This window comes from Nycticebus coucang, chromosome 12 (genome assembly GCF_027406575.1).
Source record: "Nycticebus coucang isolate mNycCou1 chromosome 12, mNycCou1.pri, whole genome shotgun sequence".
NCBI classification, from domain to species: domain Eukaryota; kingdom Metazoa; phylum Chordata; class Mammalia; order Primates; family Lorisidae; genus Nycticebus; species Nycticebus coucang.
Genome location: NC_069791.1, coordinates 55,263,294 through 55,278,424, shown reverse-complemented (window position 1 = coordinate 55,278,424; position 15,131 = coordinate 55,263,294). Strand labels below are relative to the sequence as shown.

The 15,131-nt window shown below is 39.9% G+C and overlaps 1 protein-coding gene across 2 annotated transcripts in view; it reads left to right on the top strand.

Annotated features, from left to right (window-relative positions):
• Positions 1-14,726, top strand: part of NDUFA9 (NADH:ubiquinone oxidoreductase subunit A9) — a 33,222-nt gene extending 18,496 nt beyond the window's left edge. For both annotated transcript variants that reach the window (XM_053554813.1, XM_053554814.1), the window contains exons 7-11: positions 1,588-1,655; positions 2,891-2,967; positions 7,772-7,867; positions 11,268-11,334; positions 14,432-14,726. In XM_053554813.1, coding sequence (XP_053410788.1) covers positions 1,588-1,655; positions 2,891-2,967; positions 7,772-7,867; positions 11,268-11,334; positions 14,432-14,602 — 479 coding nt within the window. In that variant the 3' untranslated portion in view covers positions 14,603-14,726. The remainder of the gene's footprint in view (positions 1-1,587; positions 1,656-2,890; positions 2,968-7,771; positions 7,868-11,267; positions 11,335-14,431) is intronic.
• Positions 14,727-15,131: the final 405 nt, after the last annotated feature.

The following is a 15,131-nucleotide window of genomic DNA, read 5'->3' as shown; positions in this document are numbered from 1 at the left end:
ATCCTCCTGCCTTGTCCTCCCAGAGTTGTATTATTACAGGTGTGGGCCACCATGCTTGGCCAAATTGCTTCTTCTTTTTCAAGATTGTTTTGGCTGGTTGGGGTCCCTTTAAATTTCATATGAATTGTAAGATGATTTTTTCTGTATTTCTGTAAAAGGATGTTGGAATTTTGATAAGGATTGTATTAATCTACAGATTGCTTTGTGTAGTATTGACATCTGCCTTAGTCTATTTTATGTTGCAACAAAATACCTAAGATTGGGTAATTTATAAAGAAAAGAAACTTATTTCTCACTGAAAGCTGGGAAGTTCAAGATCAAAGAACCAGCATCTATTGAGGGTCTTCTTGCTGTGTCCTCATGTGGTGGAAAGCAGGGCAAAAGGGACACATCTATGTCCTCATATGGCAGAAAGACAGAAAAGCAAACTGGCTGAATGCTCTGTGATGCCTCCTTTATAAGGGCCTTAATCCCACTCATGAGGGAGGGGCCCTCATGGCCTGATTACATCTTCATACTATCATGCTGGCGATGCTTGAATTTTGGAGGGGACACATTCAAACCTTAGTAACATCTTAGTATTTAGTCTTCTAATCCATAAACGTGGGATGCCTTTCCATTTAATTATGTCTCCTTTAATTTCTTTCAGTAATATTTTGTAGTTTTCATTGTACTTATAACCTTTGCCATCTTAAGTTTATTTCTAAGTATTTTATTCTTTTTGATGCTGTTGTGAATAATTTCTACTTTTAGATGCTTAAAAAGCCTCTTTTTATCTTTACATTTTAATCTGTTTAGGACATGTTTTAGTTTATGGTGAGGACTGAGCCATTGTCTTTGAAATTTATTTTTTTGGCCAAGCATGGTGGCTCACCCCTATAATCCTAGCACTCTGGGAGGCCAAGGCAGGTGGATTGCCTAAACTCAGGAGTTTGAGACTAGCCTGAGCAAGAGCAAGACCCCATCTCTAAAACTAGCCAGACTTTGTGGCAGGCACCCATGGTCCCAGCTACTTAGGAGGCTGAGGCAAGAGGATCACTCAAGTTTGAGGTTACTGTGAGCTATGATGCCACAGCACTCTACCTAGTGTGACAAAGTGTGACTCTGTCTCCAAAAAAAAAAAAATAAATAATTACTTTTTCAAATAACAGACAATTGTTCTAGCAGCATGTATCAAATATTTCAATTTCCCACAGATTTTTAGTACTTTATTTGCCATATACAAAATTTATGTTTTTGAACATGAACTTTTTCTAAGTTATCTGTGCTGTATCACTCTTCTGTTCCTGTGTTCCTCCTTAGAGTGGGTGCAGTTAAGAGTCCAGTCTTGGGCATGGCTGTGCAGTTAGCATTATGAAGTAGACTAGGTGTCCAGCCATTCGACCTCTTTTCCTTGTTCTTCCTGTCTTTAAATGTTTGACATTTTTGTTTTCATGTTTGTTATCTGAAAAACAAATGGCCCTCCTTGTAAGATCATTTGCTTCCTCAGAATCTGCTACATTTATTATTTCGTCACCCCTCAGATATGTGGGTCTTAAACAGCACCTGTCACCTTTTCAGGAATGTTCTCGTTCTTTCTCTTGCCAGATATCCGTTCCTTTATTGGTGTACCTCTTATTTCCTTGGGCCGGAAGGCACAGAAACAACCAGTATATGTAAGTACCCTAGATCAAGGGCTTTAGCTGGATTCAGATTTGGGTGATGAGGTTTCTAGTTTTGTCTTAATCTAGTAACTCCATTTTCTTTTTGTGAATTTGTTTCACCTGGTTACTCAATGTTTTCACTTGTTCATTGATTTAAGAAAAATTTATGGATCTCTGAATGTGCTGGGCATACATCAAAGAGGAACCTAATCTAGACTTGGGTTTCTCAGAAGAAATGACATTTAGGGTGAGACTTTAAAGATGATTAAAGGTGGCTCAGCACCTTTAGCTTAGCTGCTAGGGCGCCAGCCATAAACACCGGAGCTGATGGGTTTGAATCCAGCCTGACCGTGCCAAACAACAATGACAACTACAACCAAAAATAAAATAGCTGGGCATTGTGGTGGGTGCCTGTGGTCCCAGCTATTTGGGAGGCTGAGGCAAGAGAATCGCTTAAGCCCAAGAGTTGGAGGTTGCTGTGAGCTGTGATGCCCCAGCACTCTACCAAAGGCGACAAAGTGAGATTCTGTCTCACAAAAAAAAAAAAAAGATGATTAAAGGTAAGTCAGATGAAAGGGAATTGAGGAAACATATGGCATGCAGAAGGAACAGTGTTTATAAGAGCCCACAGGTGAAAGAGCATGTTGGATTCCAAGTTACGTTGAACCAGTAGTGGTACTGTTGATGTTCCAGAGCAGATACTTTTCTGTTACGGGGTCGGGTGGAGGACGTTTGGCAGCATTTCTGGCCTCTAGGCAAAGATGGCAGTTGCTGCTACTCCCCAAGCCCTCCCCACCCTCAAGTCGTAACACTACAAATGTCTCCATTCTGTTGTCACATGTCACCTGGGGTCTAAAATCACCCCCAGTTGAGAAGCATAGGTTCTAAAACCATCTAAAATTTCTATTTTTGAAACCAAATTGAAATGGTAGAATATTAGCAATTCCACATGGTTTGGCCTACTAGTTGGTGTTGGCTTAGGATCAGAATTGGGAAGAAGGGTGAGAGATGAGATTGGCAAGATAGGGGGCAAAGGCAGGTCAGAAAGGCTAGGGCCACACGGTGGTAAGTACATCCTACTCAGGAAAACGCTTAGGTGAGCCTTCTAATGCAGGGATTATCTGAGCTCTTGAGAAGAGTTTTTAACGAAGCTTTCTGCAAATAGGCAATGCCATTATTTTAATTCTATCACATCTTTATTGTGATTGGTGTGGCTTGCTTTCTCCTTATCTTATGATTTCTTATAGGTTGTAGATGTATCAAAAGGAATTGTTAATGCAGTTAAAGATCCAGATGCCAAAGGAAAAAGCTTTGCTTTCTTTGGGTAAGTGCCAAGAATTTGGCTTTAAAATTCTTTTGTTAAAATGAAGAAATCAGGGCTGGGCACAGTGGCTCACACCTGTAATCCTTTCTCTCTGGGAAGTAGAGGCAGGTGGATTGCTTGAGCTCAGCCTGAGCAAGAGACCATCTCTACTAAAAATAGAAAAACTAGCCATATAATAGAATACTATTCAACAATAAAAAGAAATGAAATACTGATATATTTTATGTGTATGGATCTCAAAAACATTATGGTAAGAAAAGAAGCCAGACACAGAAAATCACATATTATATGATTCCATTTATTGAAATATTCATAAAAGGCAACTCTAAGTGGATTTGTTGTTGCCTAAGGCTGAGGGTAAGTAGGCATGAAGGATCTTAATGCAATTAGGAAAAATACTCTAATACAAGCTGAGTAGTACTCCATGGTATACATATACACTATTTTATTAATCCACTCATGAATTGATGGGCACTTAGGTTGATTCTTTGCAATTGTGAATTGTGCTGCAATGAACATTCAAAGCCGAGCATAGTGGCTCATGCCTATAAACCTAGCACTCTGGGAGGCTGAGGTGGGGGAATCACTCCATCTTAGGAGTTTGAGACCAGCCTGAGCAAAGCAGGACCCCGTCTCTACTAAAAATAGAAAAAATTTGCTGGGTGTGCCTATAGGCCCAGCTACTCTTTACGCTGAAGCAGGAGGATCACTTTAAGCCTGGGAGTCTGAGGTTGCTGTGAACTAGACTGATGCTACTGCACTCTAGCCTGGGTGACAGAGCAAGACCCTGTCTCAGTAAACAGATAAACAAGTAAACATACATTCAAATGTATGTCTTTTTGAGGGAGAGTCTTCTTTTCCTTTGGGTAAATACCCAATAGTGGGATTGCTGGATTAGATAATATATTTATAATTATCTAATAGTGTTTTTCATAGAGGTTGTTCTAATTTGCAGTTCCACTGACAATGTATAAACATTCCTTTTTCTGTGAATCCATGACAGGATCTATTGCTTTTGGAATTTTTAATAAAAGCCATTCTAACTGGGGTAAGGTGATACTTCATTGTGGTTTTAATTTGCATTTTCCTGGTAATTAGTGATGTTGAACATTTTTTCATATGTTTATTGGCCATTTGTCTTCTTTTGAGAAGCTTAAACTGGATGATGGTGATGATTGTACAACTTGGTAAATTTATTAAAAAATCATTGAATTAGTTAAAATGGGTAGATTTTAATGTATATAAATTATATAATGAATAAGGTATGTAAATTATGTAATGAATAGCATGGACAAGTTTTTGCCTCTACGAAGCTTGTAGATTAGTTGTGAGACTAATTTAATTTTAACAGGGAAAAGAAGACAAAGATATTTGCAACTAATTAATTAAAGAAAATGATAAAGAATAAATGACCAAAAAGGAAAGTACTATGAATTGGAAAGAAAACTATAAGGAGGGAGTCGGCAACTATATTGGGTGCTGCCAAGGGGTTGAGTGAGCGGCAGCATGGAGATTCGTGTCATCTTAAGGACCTTAATGACCTCATTGGAGCACTGGGACAAAGGGCAAATAGGATTGCAGTGAGACTTGCATGTCAGGACAGGGAGTGGAGGCAACAGGCAGGCAACTCTTTGGAGAAGTTCCGCTACAAAGGAAGCAGAGGAAAGGGATAAAGAGATGGTAATGAAAGAGGAATGTCCTGCCGTAGGAAGTCCCACTCTGGATTCCGAAGATTGCAGGCCTTGTTTATAAGTTGATAAGAATGGTCCAGGAAAGATAGCAGTTGATAACTCAGGAGATGGAGGCATGGAAAGGAGCAAAGCCCAGCCCACACTCTGGAAGGCCGAGGCGGTGGATCACTTGAACTCAGGAGTTTGAGACCAGCCTGAGCAAGAGCAAGAGTGAGACTGTCTCTACTAAAAAAAAAAAATGAAAAACTGAGGCAAGAGAATCTCTTGAATCCGACAGTTTGAGGTTACTGTGAACTGTAACACCCTGGCACTCTACCAAGGGTAACAAAGTGAGACTCTGTCTCAAAAAAAAAAGTCATTTAAAAAACATAAAAGGTAAAGGAGCAAAGCCCTTCAGGAATGGAGAGGAATTGGTTACAGAGTGCAAGTGAAGATTTGGTTTCCGTAAAAGGCAAACATTTCTTTTAATTTTAACAGGTAAAAGAAGGCAAAAATATTTGCAAGTGCAGATAGTTTGGCTATAGTAATTTAAAGACGTATCCTTTATCATTGAAATTTAAGGATATCATCACCCCAAACGCATGATTGAGTGGGTCAGAAAAGTACATGGAAAATGTAATAATGGAGGAGAAGATAGGAAATATTCCCAGGGAGACTGGGGAAGAGCATTTCCTAGGAGAGCATAGTAGGAATGCCCAGCAGAACTGAGGGTTCCATTTGAAAGTACTGATCTAAAATATAAGGTGAAGTCAGTTAGCTCAGTTGTATATGCTCTGCAACTGTGTCACTTTGGAGGTTCAGGCCCAGAGAAGGCACATATTTGGATGAACTAAAGTAAGGGTTTTGCTATATAGTAGAGAGGGGGCTGTGAGACCAGGTTTAGCTGAGGATATTTGCAGAGGAATGCCTACAATGCTGAACCACGAAATCTAAGCTGGGAAGGTCTTAGCCTTCAAAGTATCTTTCTCCATGAGTGAGGACACTTAAACTTGTCTTCTAGTCACACTTACTGGAACACAAAGTGCTTTAGAACAGCTGAAGAGGAAATATAATTAGTTTACCCATGGTATCAGTTTTGTTTGTCATCATACAAATTCAAGTTGTTCTTAGCCTAGCATGTATTATATATATATCCTGTAACGATCCTTACAAATCTTTTTGGAATTTGAAAGAAGCTATTTAAGGGCTTTGTCTGATAGTTCCCTTAGCTTACATTTTCTTTTCTTTCTTTTTTTTTTTGTAAAATATGTCAGGAGGATGAAGTTCTCACTGAACCTTTATTTAGCTCTTAGCTACCATAGATTTTCTGAGGCAAAAGGGATTAGGAAAATAGGTGAAGAGATATTAAAATGTATCATAAGCAGTGATAATTGTTAAAGCTAGGTTACAATGGTACAAAACTATTCAGATCAGTGGACTAGAGCAGAAAGTCCAGAAATAGTCCCATATTGAGGAACAATATAGTGACCTTTCCCTTTAAGGGAAAAGGCTTGATTCAGCAAGTGATTCAGTAAATGGTGTTGAAGCAGTTGGCTCATACATTGGGAAAAATATAATTATGTTGCTACCTTATGTCATTTGTAAACATAGTCTCAGAAGGAACTTAGTTTATGGTTGTAAAAAAAATCTGAGAGCATTAGATAAAATTTTTGGAAATTTATGTCAGAGTGATTTTCTGTATGTGAAACCAAGCCATAAAGGAAAAAAATTGGTAGTTTTGATTAAATAAAATGGTTAAACTTTTATATGCACAGAATACCATAAACAACACCAAAAGGCAAAATACAAACAATAAAAAAAGATTTCAACTATATCAGTAAAATATAAAAAATTCTTACAAATCATTGTTATGGACAAGGACTCCAGGAGGAAAGACAAGATAAATGTGTAAGTGGCAAAAAATATGTGAAGAAAAAATTAACCTCATATTAAAGAAATGATAAACCATGAGACATCTTTTTTTTTACCTTGCAAATTGGCAAAATTTTATTTTTTTATTTTTATTAAATCATAGCTGTGTACATTAATGCAATCATGGGTTATAGTAATTTAAAGAAGTATCCTTTATCATTGTGCTGGGGTTTTTATTTTATTTTATTTTATTTTTGCTTTCAATTTCAACTGGCTTTCACTCTTCTTAGTTTGAAGTTTTTTGTTTTTTTTCTTTAAAAAAAATTTTTTTTTTCTGTTCTTCCTTTAGTGATTCTCTTGCCCTTTGCTTTCCAAGTAGCTGGGATTACAGGTGCTTGCCACAACACCCAGCTTTTTTTTTTTTTTTTTTTGTAGAGACAGGATTTCACTCTGGGTTCACTCCTGCACCTACTGGTCTTGAACCTCCGAGCTCAGGAAATCCACCTGTCTTGGCTTCCCACAGTGCTGGGACTACAGGTGTGAGCCACCATACCTGGCCCAATGTGCTGGTTTTATATACAATTTTATTTTTTTATGACTAAAACTTATTTTTGATGGAAGGGGCATTCTTACTAACATTTTATGTAAATTGACATAACCATTTTGGAAGGCAGTTTAGAAGTAATCAATAAAAACTTTAAAATTTTCAAACATAGTTTTTGTAGTTTCACTTCTAGAAATATATTCTAAATATATAATCACAAGTAACTACAAATATTTACATGAAAATGTTCATTAAAGCACTATTAAATATCTCAAAAGTGGGAATTGATAAAATAATTATGAGTATGTGCAATGCAGTATATGTAATAAGCAGCAACATATTTAGTGACATGGAAAGATGATTATGTGTAATAGTAAATGAAGACATTATAGAATAAGATAGGTTATGTAATCTTTATGTTTATGAAAACAAAAAAATGTGTATGTGTAAGGGGATGAGAAAGATATCATCAAGCATATTAACTTTGACCCCTTTGCCTACTTCCTTTGGCAGTGGGGTCCATTCGCTGTCTATGGTATCTTGCTTTGTAAACTTTCTCACTCTAAACCTGTCTTTCTCTTCCTCAATAAACTTTGTTTCATGCTTGCCTTTACACTTTATCTTTGGTAATAAGTTAGTGGGATTATGGATGATTTTATCAAAAAGAAAATTTGTGAGGAGCTAATAAATTGAAGACGTATGTATTTTCTTTTTCTAGGCCAAATCGGTACGTCCTCTTTGACTTGGTGCAGTATGTCTTTGCTGTGGCTCACAGGCCGTTCCTCCCGTACCCTTTGCCACGGTTTGCCTATCGGTAAGTAGAATGCTTCCTTGTGCGCCTTCTAAAAAAAAGTAGACTCCATACACTTGTTTCTAATGCTGTCCTTTAGGGTCTTAGGAACTATGTCTGTTACTGTGGGAGTGTGGTCTTGGAATTTCTAAGAGAGGTTCCTAGAGTCATGGCATTAACCTACAGGAGAATCAGTAGATTAGTGCAGATAAGAAACTTAATGTGGGGCCAGTGGAATGGCTCAGGCCTGTGATCCTAGCACTCTGCACTACACAGGCCTATAATCCTAGCACTCTGGACTGCACAGGCCTGTAATCCTAGCCGTCTTCATTGTATAGGCCTGTAATCCTAGCACTCTGCACTGCACAGGCCTATAATCCTAGCACTCTGGAAGGCAGAGGCAGGTGGATCGCCTGAGCTCAAGAGTTCAAGACCGGCTTGAGCAAGAGGGAGACTGTATCTAATTGTGGCAGGTGCCTACAGTCTCAGCTACTCGGGAGGGTGAGGCAAGAGGATTGATTGCTCAAGCCCAGGAGTTTGAGGTTGCTGTGAGCTACATGACACCATAGCACTCTACTCAGGGCAACGAAGTAAGACTCTGTCTCAAACAAACAAACAAATAAAAGAAACACGATGTGTGTTGGGAAATTTAATGCAGTTCTCCAGATCCTCTAACTAAAAACCACTGAGGTCTGATTGTGGAGCAGTGTCTTTCTTGGCAGGCTGGGTGAGAGAACAATCAGGTTTCCCCGTTTCCTGTCACTCGCTCAGAAGTGGGGCAGGCAGGGCTTCTTTTTTATTACATCAGCTTGACCTTGCAGTTGAGGAAAGGAGCCAGGCTAATTCAGACTTGGCTTTACAGTTGTCTTTTCTCTCCCTCCTTCTTGGTTTACTTCTTCCCTTGAAGGATTTAAAATCTTGGACTTACCGTGTTACACCCTAGTAGTCTGATCAGGGAGACTTGCACATCCAGTGTGCCACAGACTGATTTATAAACCAACGTGGCAATTCACTCCTTCATTTGTTTTTCATTCCTTCCTTCAACAGATGTGTATTGACTGCCTGCTATGTCTTACGCAGTGTGCTAGGTACTCAGAAGTTATAGTAAACCTTCAAAAAGCTTATGGTCTCATGGGATATCAAAAACGTAGACAACCAATTAGAATATAGGATGATGACAATATTTGAGTGTTTTATTTCTGAAGCCGTTTACTTTGTCTCATTTAATGCAGTGATCTGTAAAGCAGTAGGGAGAGTTTGTAGAGTGAGTAAAAAGGAGGGTTGCAGAAGCGTGAGGAATCCCTCCATTAAAGCACCACAGAGCAGGAGAAACTTACCAAGGAGTCTAAAGAAGAGCGATGAGAGAGAAATGAAGAGTGGGAAATACAGAGTTTGGACATCTACATGCCCAAGGGAAGAGAGTGTTTCAAGGAAGGAATGGCGGGGATGGAGGGGATGGATGTCCCCAGCAGGGGAATACTGCTCTTCTGTTCATTTGTGTCTCTAACATCTGAACAGTGTCTGGCACACAGAAGCACTCTGTTAATATTTGTGGAATGAAGTGCTACAGAAAAGTCAAGTAAGTTAAAGGACTGTGAAATATGTACAAATGACCATTTGTGACTGTGGCGTCAGTGCAGGGAAAGATGCGTAAGCTGGACTGCTGTGGAGCACTTCTGGGGTTGTACATAAAATTGAGTTATAGGCAGAGTTGGCATATGCCCATCACGTGGGCTGCAGAAGACACTGAAAGACCAGAAATGGTATGTTAGTGTAGAACCAGGGCACAGAGAGTTGGAGCTTTGTAAGGCATGTTTTCATTAAGCTATGTTAGTCCAATGAATTATCCTTTTCTGCCATTTCTCAAAATACAGACTTTGTATGTTGCTACAGAAATTTTCACCAGCTTCCTTTTTATTTGTTTATACTATCCATTGGGATGATTTTTTTCAAGCTTTTGAAAAACTGTGGAACCTTTGTTTTCCTGAGTTTTTCCATAAAAACTCACCGGGTAAATCATATGAAAGCAGAGCTAATCTACTTTCAGCCCCTGAACCCCAGGCCTCTGTAGGGTCCCAGTGAATTTCCGGGATTCCTCAGAGTAGCTTAAAACCCACTACTCCTGGGCATGGTAGCATGTGCCTATAGTCTCAGGTACTTGGGAGGCTGAGGCAGGAGGATTACTTGAACCCAGGAGTTAGAGACCAGCCCGGGCAACACAGTGAGACCCTGTCTCTCTCTCTAAAAAAAAAAAAAAAAAAAAATTAAAAAAAATGGAAAACCCACTGCTCTGCAGATACTTATTACAGGAGGTCAGATAACATCTAAGGAGCCTCCTCTGTTGTCATTAGCAGTAGAAGAGATGGTAATAATCAAAATAGGTTTCATATTCTCTTCCTGGTTTGAATTACTAATTTTATACTTTACTTTTTGTTCTTAGGGGTCCTGCTTTTAGGAATTATGTTTTATATTGTACACCACTCAGCTTGCCCTGCAACCTGAATAACAGCATATTTGAATAGCCTAGGCTTACTTTAAATTGAATTACACAGACTTTAATGAATGTTTGATCTTTTTTGTTTACTTTGGTTTTTGTTGGTTGTATTTCATTTTAAGTTTTAAGATCTATTGTCTCTTTGGAGGAGAACAAGGTACACCAGCACGTAACAGAAAGTTAGCCAGTTGGGTTAAAAAGAAACAGGGACTAAAAGGCAGATGTTGCATCCGAGGCTATGGTGCTAAGATGTTGATTATTTCCTTTAAAAAAAAAAATGGCGAGGCGCCTGTGGCTCAGTTGGTAGGGCGCTGTCCCCATATACCAAGGGTGGTGGGTTCAAACCTGACCCCCAGCCAAACTGCAACGAAAAAATAGCTAGGTGTTGTGGCGGGTGCCTGTAGTCGCAGCTACTCAGGAGGCTGAGGCAGGAGAATCGCCTAAGCCCAGGAGTTGGACGTTGCTGTGAGCAGTGTGATGCCGCAGCACTCTACTGAGGGTGACAAAGTAAGACTCTGTCTCTACAAAAAAAAAAAAAAAAAAATGCAGTGATTTCCTTCTATGGCAGCCTCTCTTCCAGTGGTTCTCATAGGTTACCTTAAGTACTGAGCACATCCCACTTGGCCGGGTGTGGGGGCTCATGCCTATAATCCCAGCACTCGGAGGCTGAGGTGGGTATTGCCTGAGCTCATGAGTTTGAGACCAGCCTGAGCCAGAGTGAGACCTCATCTCTAAAAACAGCCGGGCATTGTAGTCCCAGCTACTGGGTGGCTGAGGCAAGAGAATCACTTGAGCCCAAGAGTTTTGAGGTTGCTGTGAGCTGTGATGCCCTGGCACTCTACTGAGGGCGACAAAATGAGACTGTCTCAAAAAAAAAAAGTACTGGGTACAGAGACGCTTATCATGTGCTATATATATTCCTTTTTCCAGATGGATAGCAAGATTCTTTGAAATGAGCCCATTTGAGCCTTGGACAACGAGGGACAAAGTGGAGCGGGTGAGTGTGCCTGTGGTGAACGTCTGCCTGGCAGATGCTGGGCACAGAATTACAGAGATGGAGGGCTTAAAATGTGTTTGTATTTGCCTGCTTGGATGTTACCGCGATCTTGTCTATTGGGTGCTCCTGCCATCTGGGGTCAGCTTCTATCCTAGAGCACTAAAACTCACCCGCTCTCCTCTGCTCCAGGGAGTGACTCCTCCATTACCTTCTGTCTGACATCAGTGTTTCTTTCTCTGCCAGATCACTCCCAGCAGAGAGCAATATACAAACATGCCTAAATCTGCCCTCCCCACCTTCTTTTCAAGGCCAAACCCTCTCTTCTTTTGAAAGCACTTTTAGTCTCTTTCCTGTCTGTGTGTCTTCATAGCCTAACTCCTCAAAAGAGTTGTGGATACCTGCTGTTCACAGTTTCTTACTTCATTCTTTCTTTAACCCACTCTCTTCATGATTTTATTACCATCTCTCCCCTAAAACTGTTCTTTCCAAGGTCACCCATTGAGCTTCATGCTGCCAAATTCAATAGTCACTTAGACTTTTATCTTATGTGTGTGCACGTGCTCCTGGGGAGGATGCAAAATAAAATAAAAATACTATACCAATTATTACACCATCACTACTAGTGAAGACTGTGGATTACATATTGACAAGGAACAGCCAAACTGTCCTCTAAAAAGTCCTTAACAGTGTAGAGAAGATAAGAAAATAGTTGTTAGGAAATGGATGTGAATGGGTAGCTGCATCTTCCCTCCAGGCAGGCTATGTCTGGAAAGCTGAGGCCATTTCCAGGATGTTCCTTCTGCATTTATGAAAGAACAGGCAGGAAAACTGATGCTTCAGTTGATCTTACATTAATATCCCTCTTAAATTTATGAAGTCTGACAATTAAGTTTGTGAACTAGTCCTAGAAAAATTGCTGCATACCTTATTGCTGAATATGACTATGGTCACCTTGACTTACTGCCCTTGGGAAACTGCACCAATACCAGCACCTAGTCTACCCTTCAAGCAGTTTTGGAACTCTTTTTCTGGAATGACCACGAGAGCTATTATCATGTTACTCTTGATGTCCTAAATGTCAAAATCTTCCTTTTAATATTTCTTTTATCTTTGGATAAAGAAAAAAGTCATTGGGGACCAGATCAGGTAAATAGGGAGGGTGTTCCAATACAGTTATCTGTGTACTGGTTAAAACTCCCTCACAGATGGTGCCATGTGAGTTGGTACATTTTTATGATGTAAGAGCCATGAGTTGTTGGCCGAGATTTTCAGTTAAGAGTGTCTTAACTGTTTTTCTGTTGATGTTTACTTGGTCAGCTATGCTTCTCACAGTCAGCTGACAATTTTTGATGCACAACTTAATGAATTTTTGCAGTGTTTTCATCAGTTCTACTTGTTACTGGCCACCCTGATCTCTCCTTTTCAGTGACTCTTTCTCTTCCCTCAGAAAAAAAATTTAATCCATCTGTGTACTGCATTATCCCCATAAACTTGGACTAATGTGTCCCTGATTTCACTTCCACTTTGCCAAGTTATCAAATTTAGTGTTTGTTCATTGCTCTAATTCAAATGTTGACATTCTCATGACAGCACACAAAAGCATGCAACAACAATAATTCACACCACTCAGCAAGACACTGCCACATGTCGACACAAACACAACTGTGAGACACTGATACACCGAGGTTGTGAAACCTTACTGAACTGTTTGTACAGTGCCAACTTAAGTGCACAGTAGCAAATTTGTGAACTTAATTGCCAGGCTTTGTATAACTGAGAAAATGTTGATGCAGTGGGCTGAATGGATTTGGGATTTGGTTTTGAGACTGCCTTACAGCACTCAAGGACAAGAATTACAGGCTTGGCTCAGCACCCGTCAGCCACATACACCAGAGCTGTGGTTCGAATCCAACCCTGGGCCTGCCAAAGAACAATGACAACTATAACCAAAAAAAAAGCCGGTGTTGTGGCAGGTGCCTGTAGTCCTGGCTACTTGGGAGGCTGAGGCAAGAGAATCACTTAAGCCCAAGAGTTTGAGGTTGCTATGAGGTGTGGCACTCTACTGAGGGTGACATGGTGAGACTCTGTCTCTTAAAAAAAAACAGAATTGCAGGCTTTCAGGTAGGTAGGATGAGGTATTGATGCTGTTCTGGATGTGGGTTGATTCTATTTATGTGCTTTTGGATAATCTGCATCTTTGAAAATATAGTTCATCTTTTCCTACAAACAAGATGGGTTTGGTTTTCTAGCTTTGTTGTGAGCGTAAGTCAGACAGGTTGAGTATGGTCAGAGCAGAAAAGGTTAATGGCTTGCTTTTTAATGAGCAAGGAACAAATGCTACATTATCTCCTTAATTCAAAAGTTAAAATGGAGTCAGAGAGCCTGTGCTCGAAGAATAAGAGAGAATTGAAGAATGGACTAGCTCTGCGTTAGCTCAATTATATTCCTGAACCCTCCTGTTACTCCTCTCCTGGCAAATGTGCTTGCCTGCTTGAGGTTTATTTCTGTTTAATCCATATGGAGAATGGCTCATCTAACGCCCAGTGTCTAGTGCTTCCTGGCTATTGCTGGGGACCTTGATCTGGTATTTCATGACCTTGTCTCTTTTTTTCTTAATCCTGCTTTCTGTGGTCCACTTTTAGTAAGCTATATGAATCAAAATTGCCACATGTTCTTGGGAAGAAATTAAGTCTCAGTAATGGCATGTAAGCCAGCTTGAATTTTAAATGTTTGCTAGGATAGTACTTTGGGGTTTTTTTTGTTGTTGTTGTTTTTGAGACAGAGTCTCAAGCTGTCTCCTGGGGTAGAGTGCTGTGGCATCACAGCTCATAGCAACCTCCAAATCTAGGGGCTTAAGCGATTCTCTTGCATCAGCCTCTCAAGTAGCTGGGACTATAGGCACTCACCACAACATCCGGCTATTTTTTTATTGTAGTTGTCATTGTTCTTTGGCGGGCCTAGGCTGGATTCAAACCCACCAGCTCTGGTGTATGTGGCTGGCATCCTAGCCGCTGAGCTACAGGTGCCAAGCCTAGGTTAGTACTTAGTGTTCATGGCTTGTTTTCATCATTCTCTATGGTCCTTTGTTTATTCAAAGATTCACATCTCAGACATGGTATTACCTCACCTGCCGGGCTTAGAAGACCTTGGTATTCAGGCAACACCGCTGGAACTCAAGGCCATCGAGGTGCTGCGGCGTCATCGCACTTACCGCTGGTTGTCTTCTGAAATTGAGGATGTGAAACCACCCAGGACCGTCAACATCTAGTACCCCCTGAGCACTTGGCTTTGGTGTCATTTGGGTTACCTGGCCAGTGGCCAACCTATATTCTTTAGAAAGTTCTGTACATAGGGAATAAGTTCTTTCCTCTATTAAAACATCTGAGGATAAATTTTGCATTTTCTTTCTTGATTTGTAAAATGAGAAGTCTATTCATTTAGAAATTGGTATAATTTTCCTTAAATATATACCCTATTCCTTGTAGTACCAAGGAATTTGAATTTTCCTATGTCAGATCACTTCTAGCATATGTTCCAGAAGACAGGGACCCTAATTCTTTAATGTCAAAATATTGTAAAGGCCCCCAAGTGATATGTGATTTAATCTTCATTAAAATTTGTTCTAATAATGTTCATGTACACAGGGGAAATAGTAATACACATATACATGTATAAAAACGTTTCCTGTAGACATGGCTTCTTGAACCTCTTCTTAGATCTGAGCTGTCTCTGGCCTTCAGACCCATGCTGTTAGGACCACATCTTGATTATTCCAGATACATGAATATATATGGATT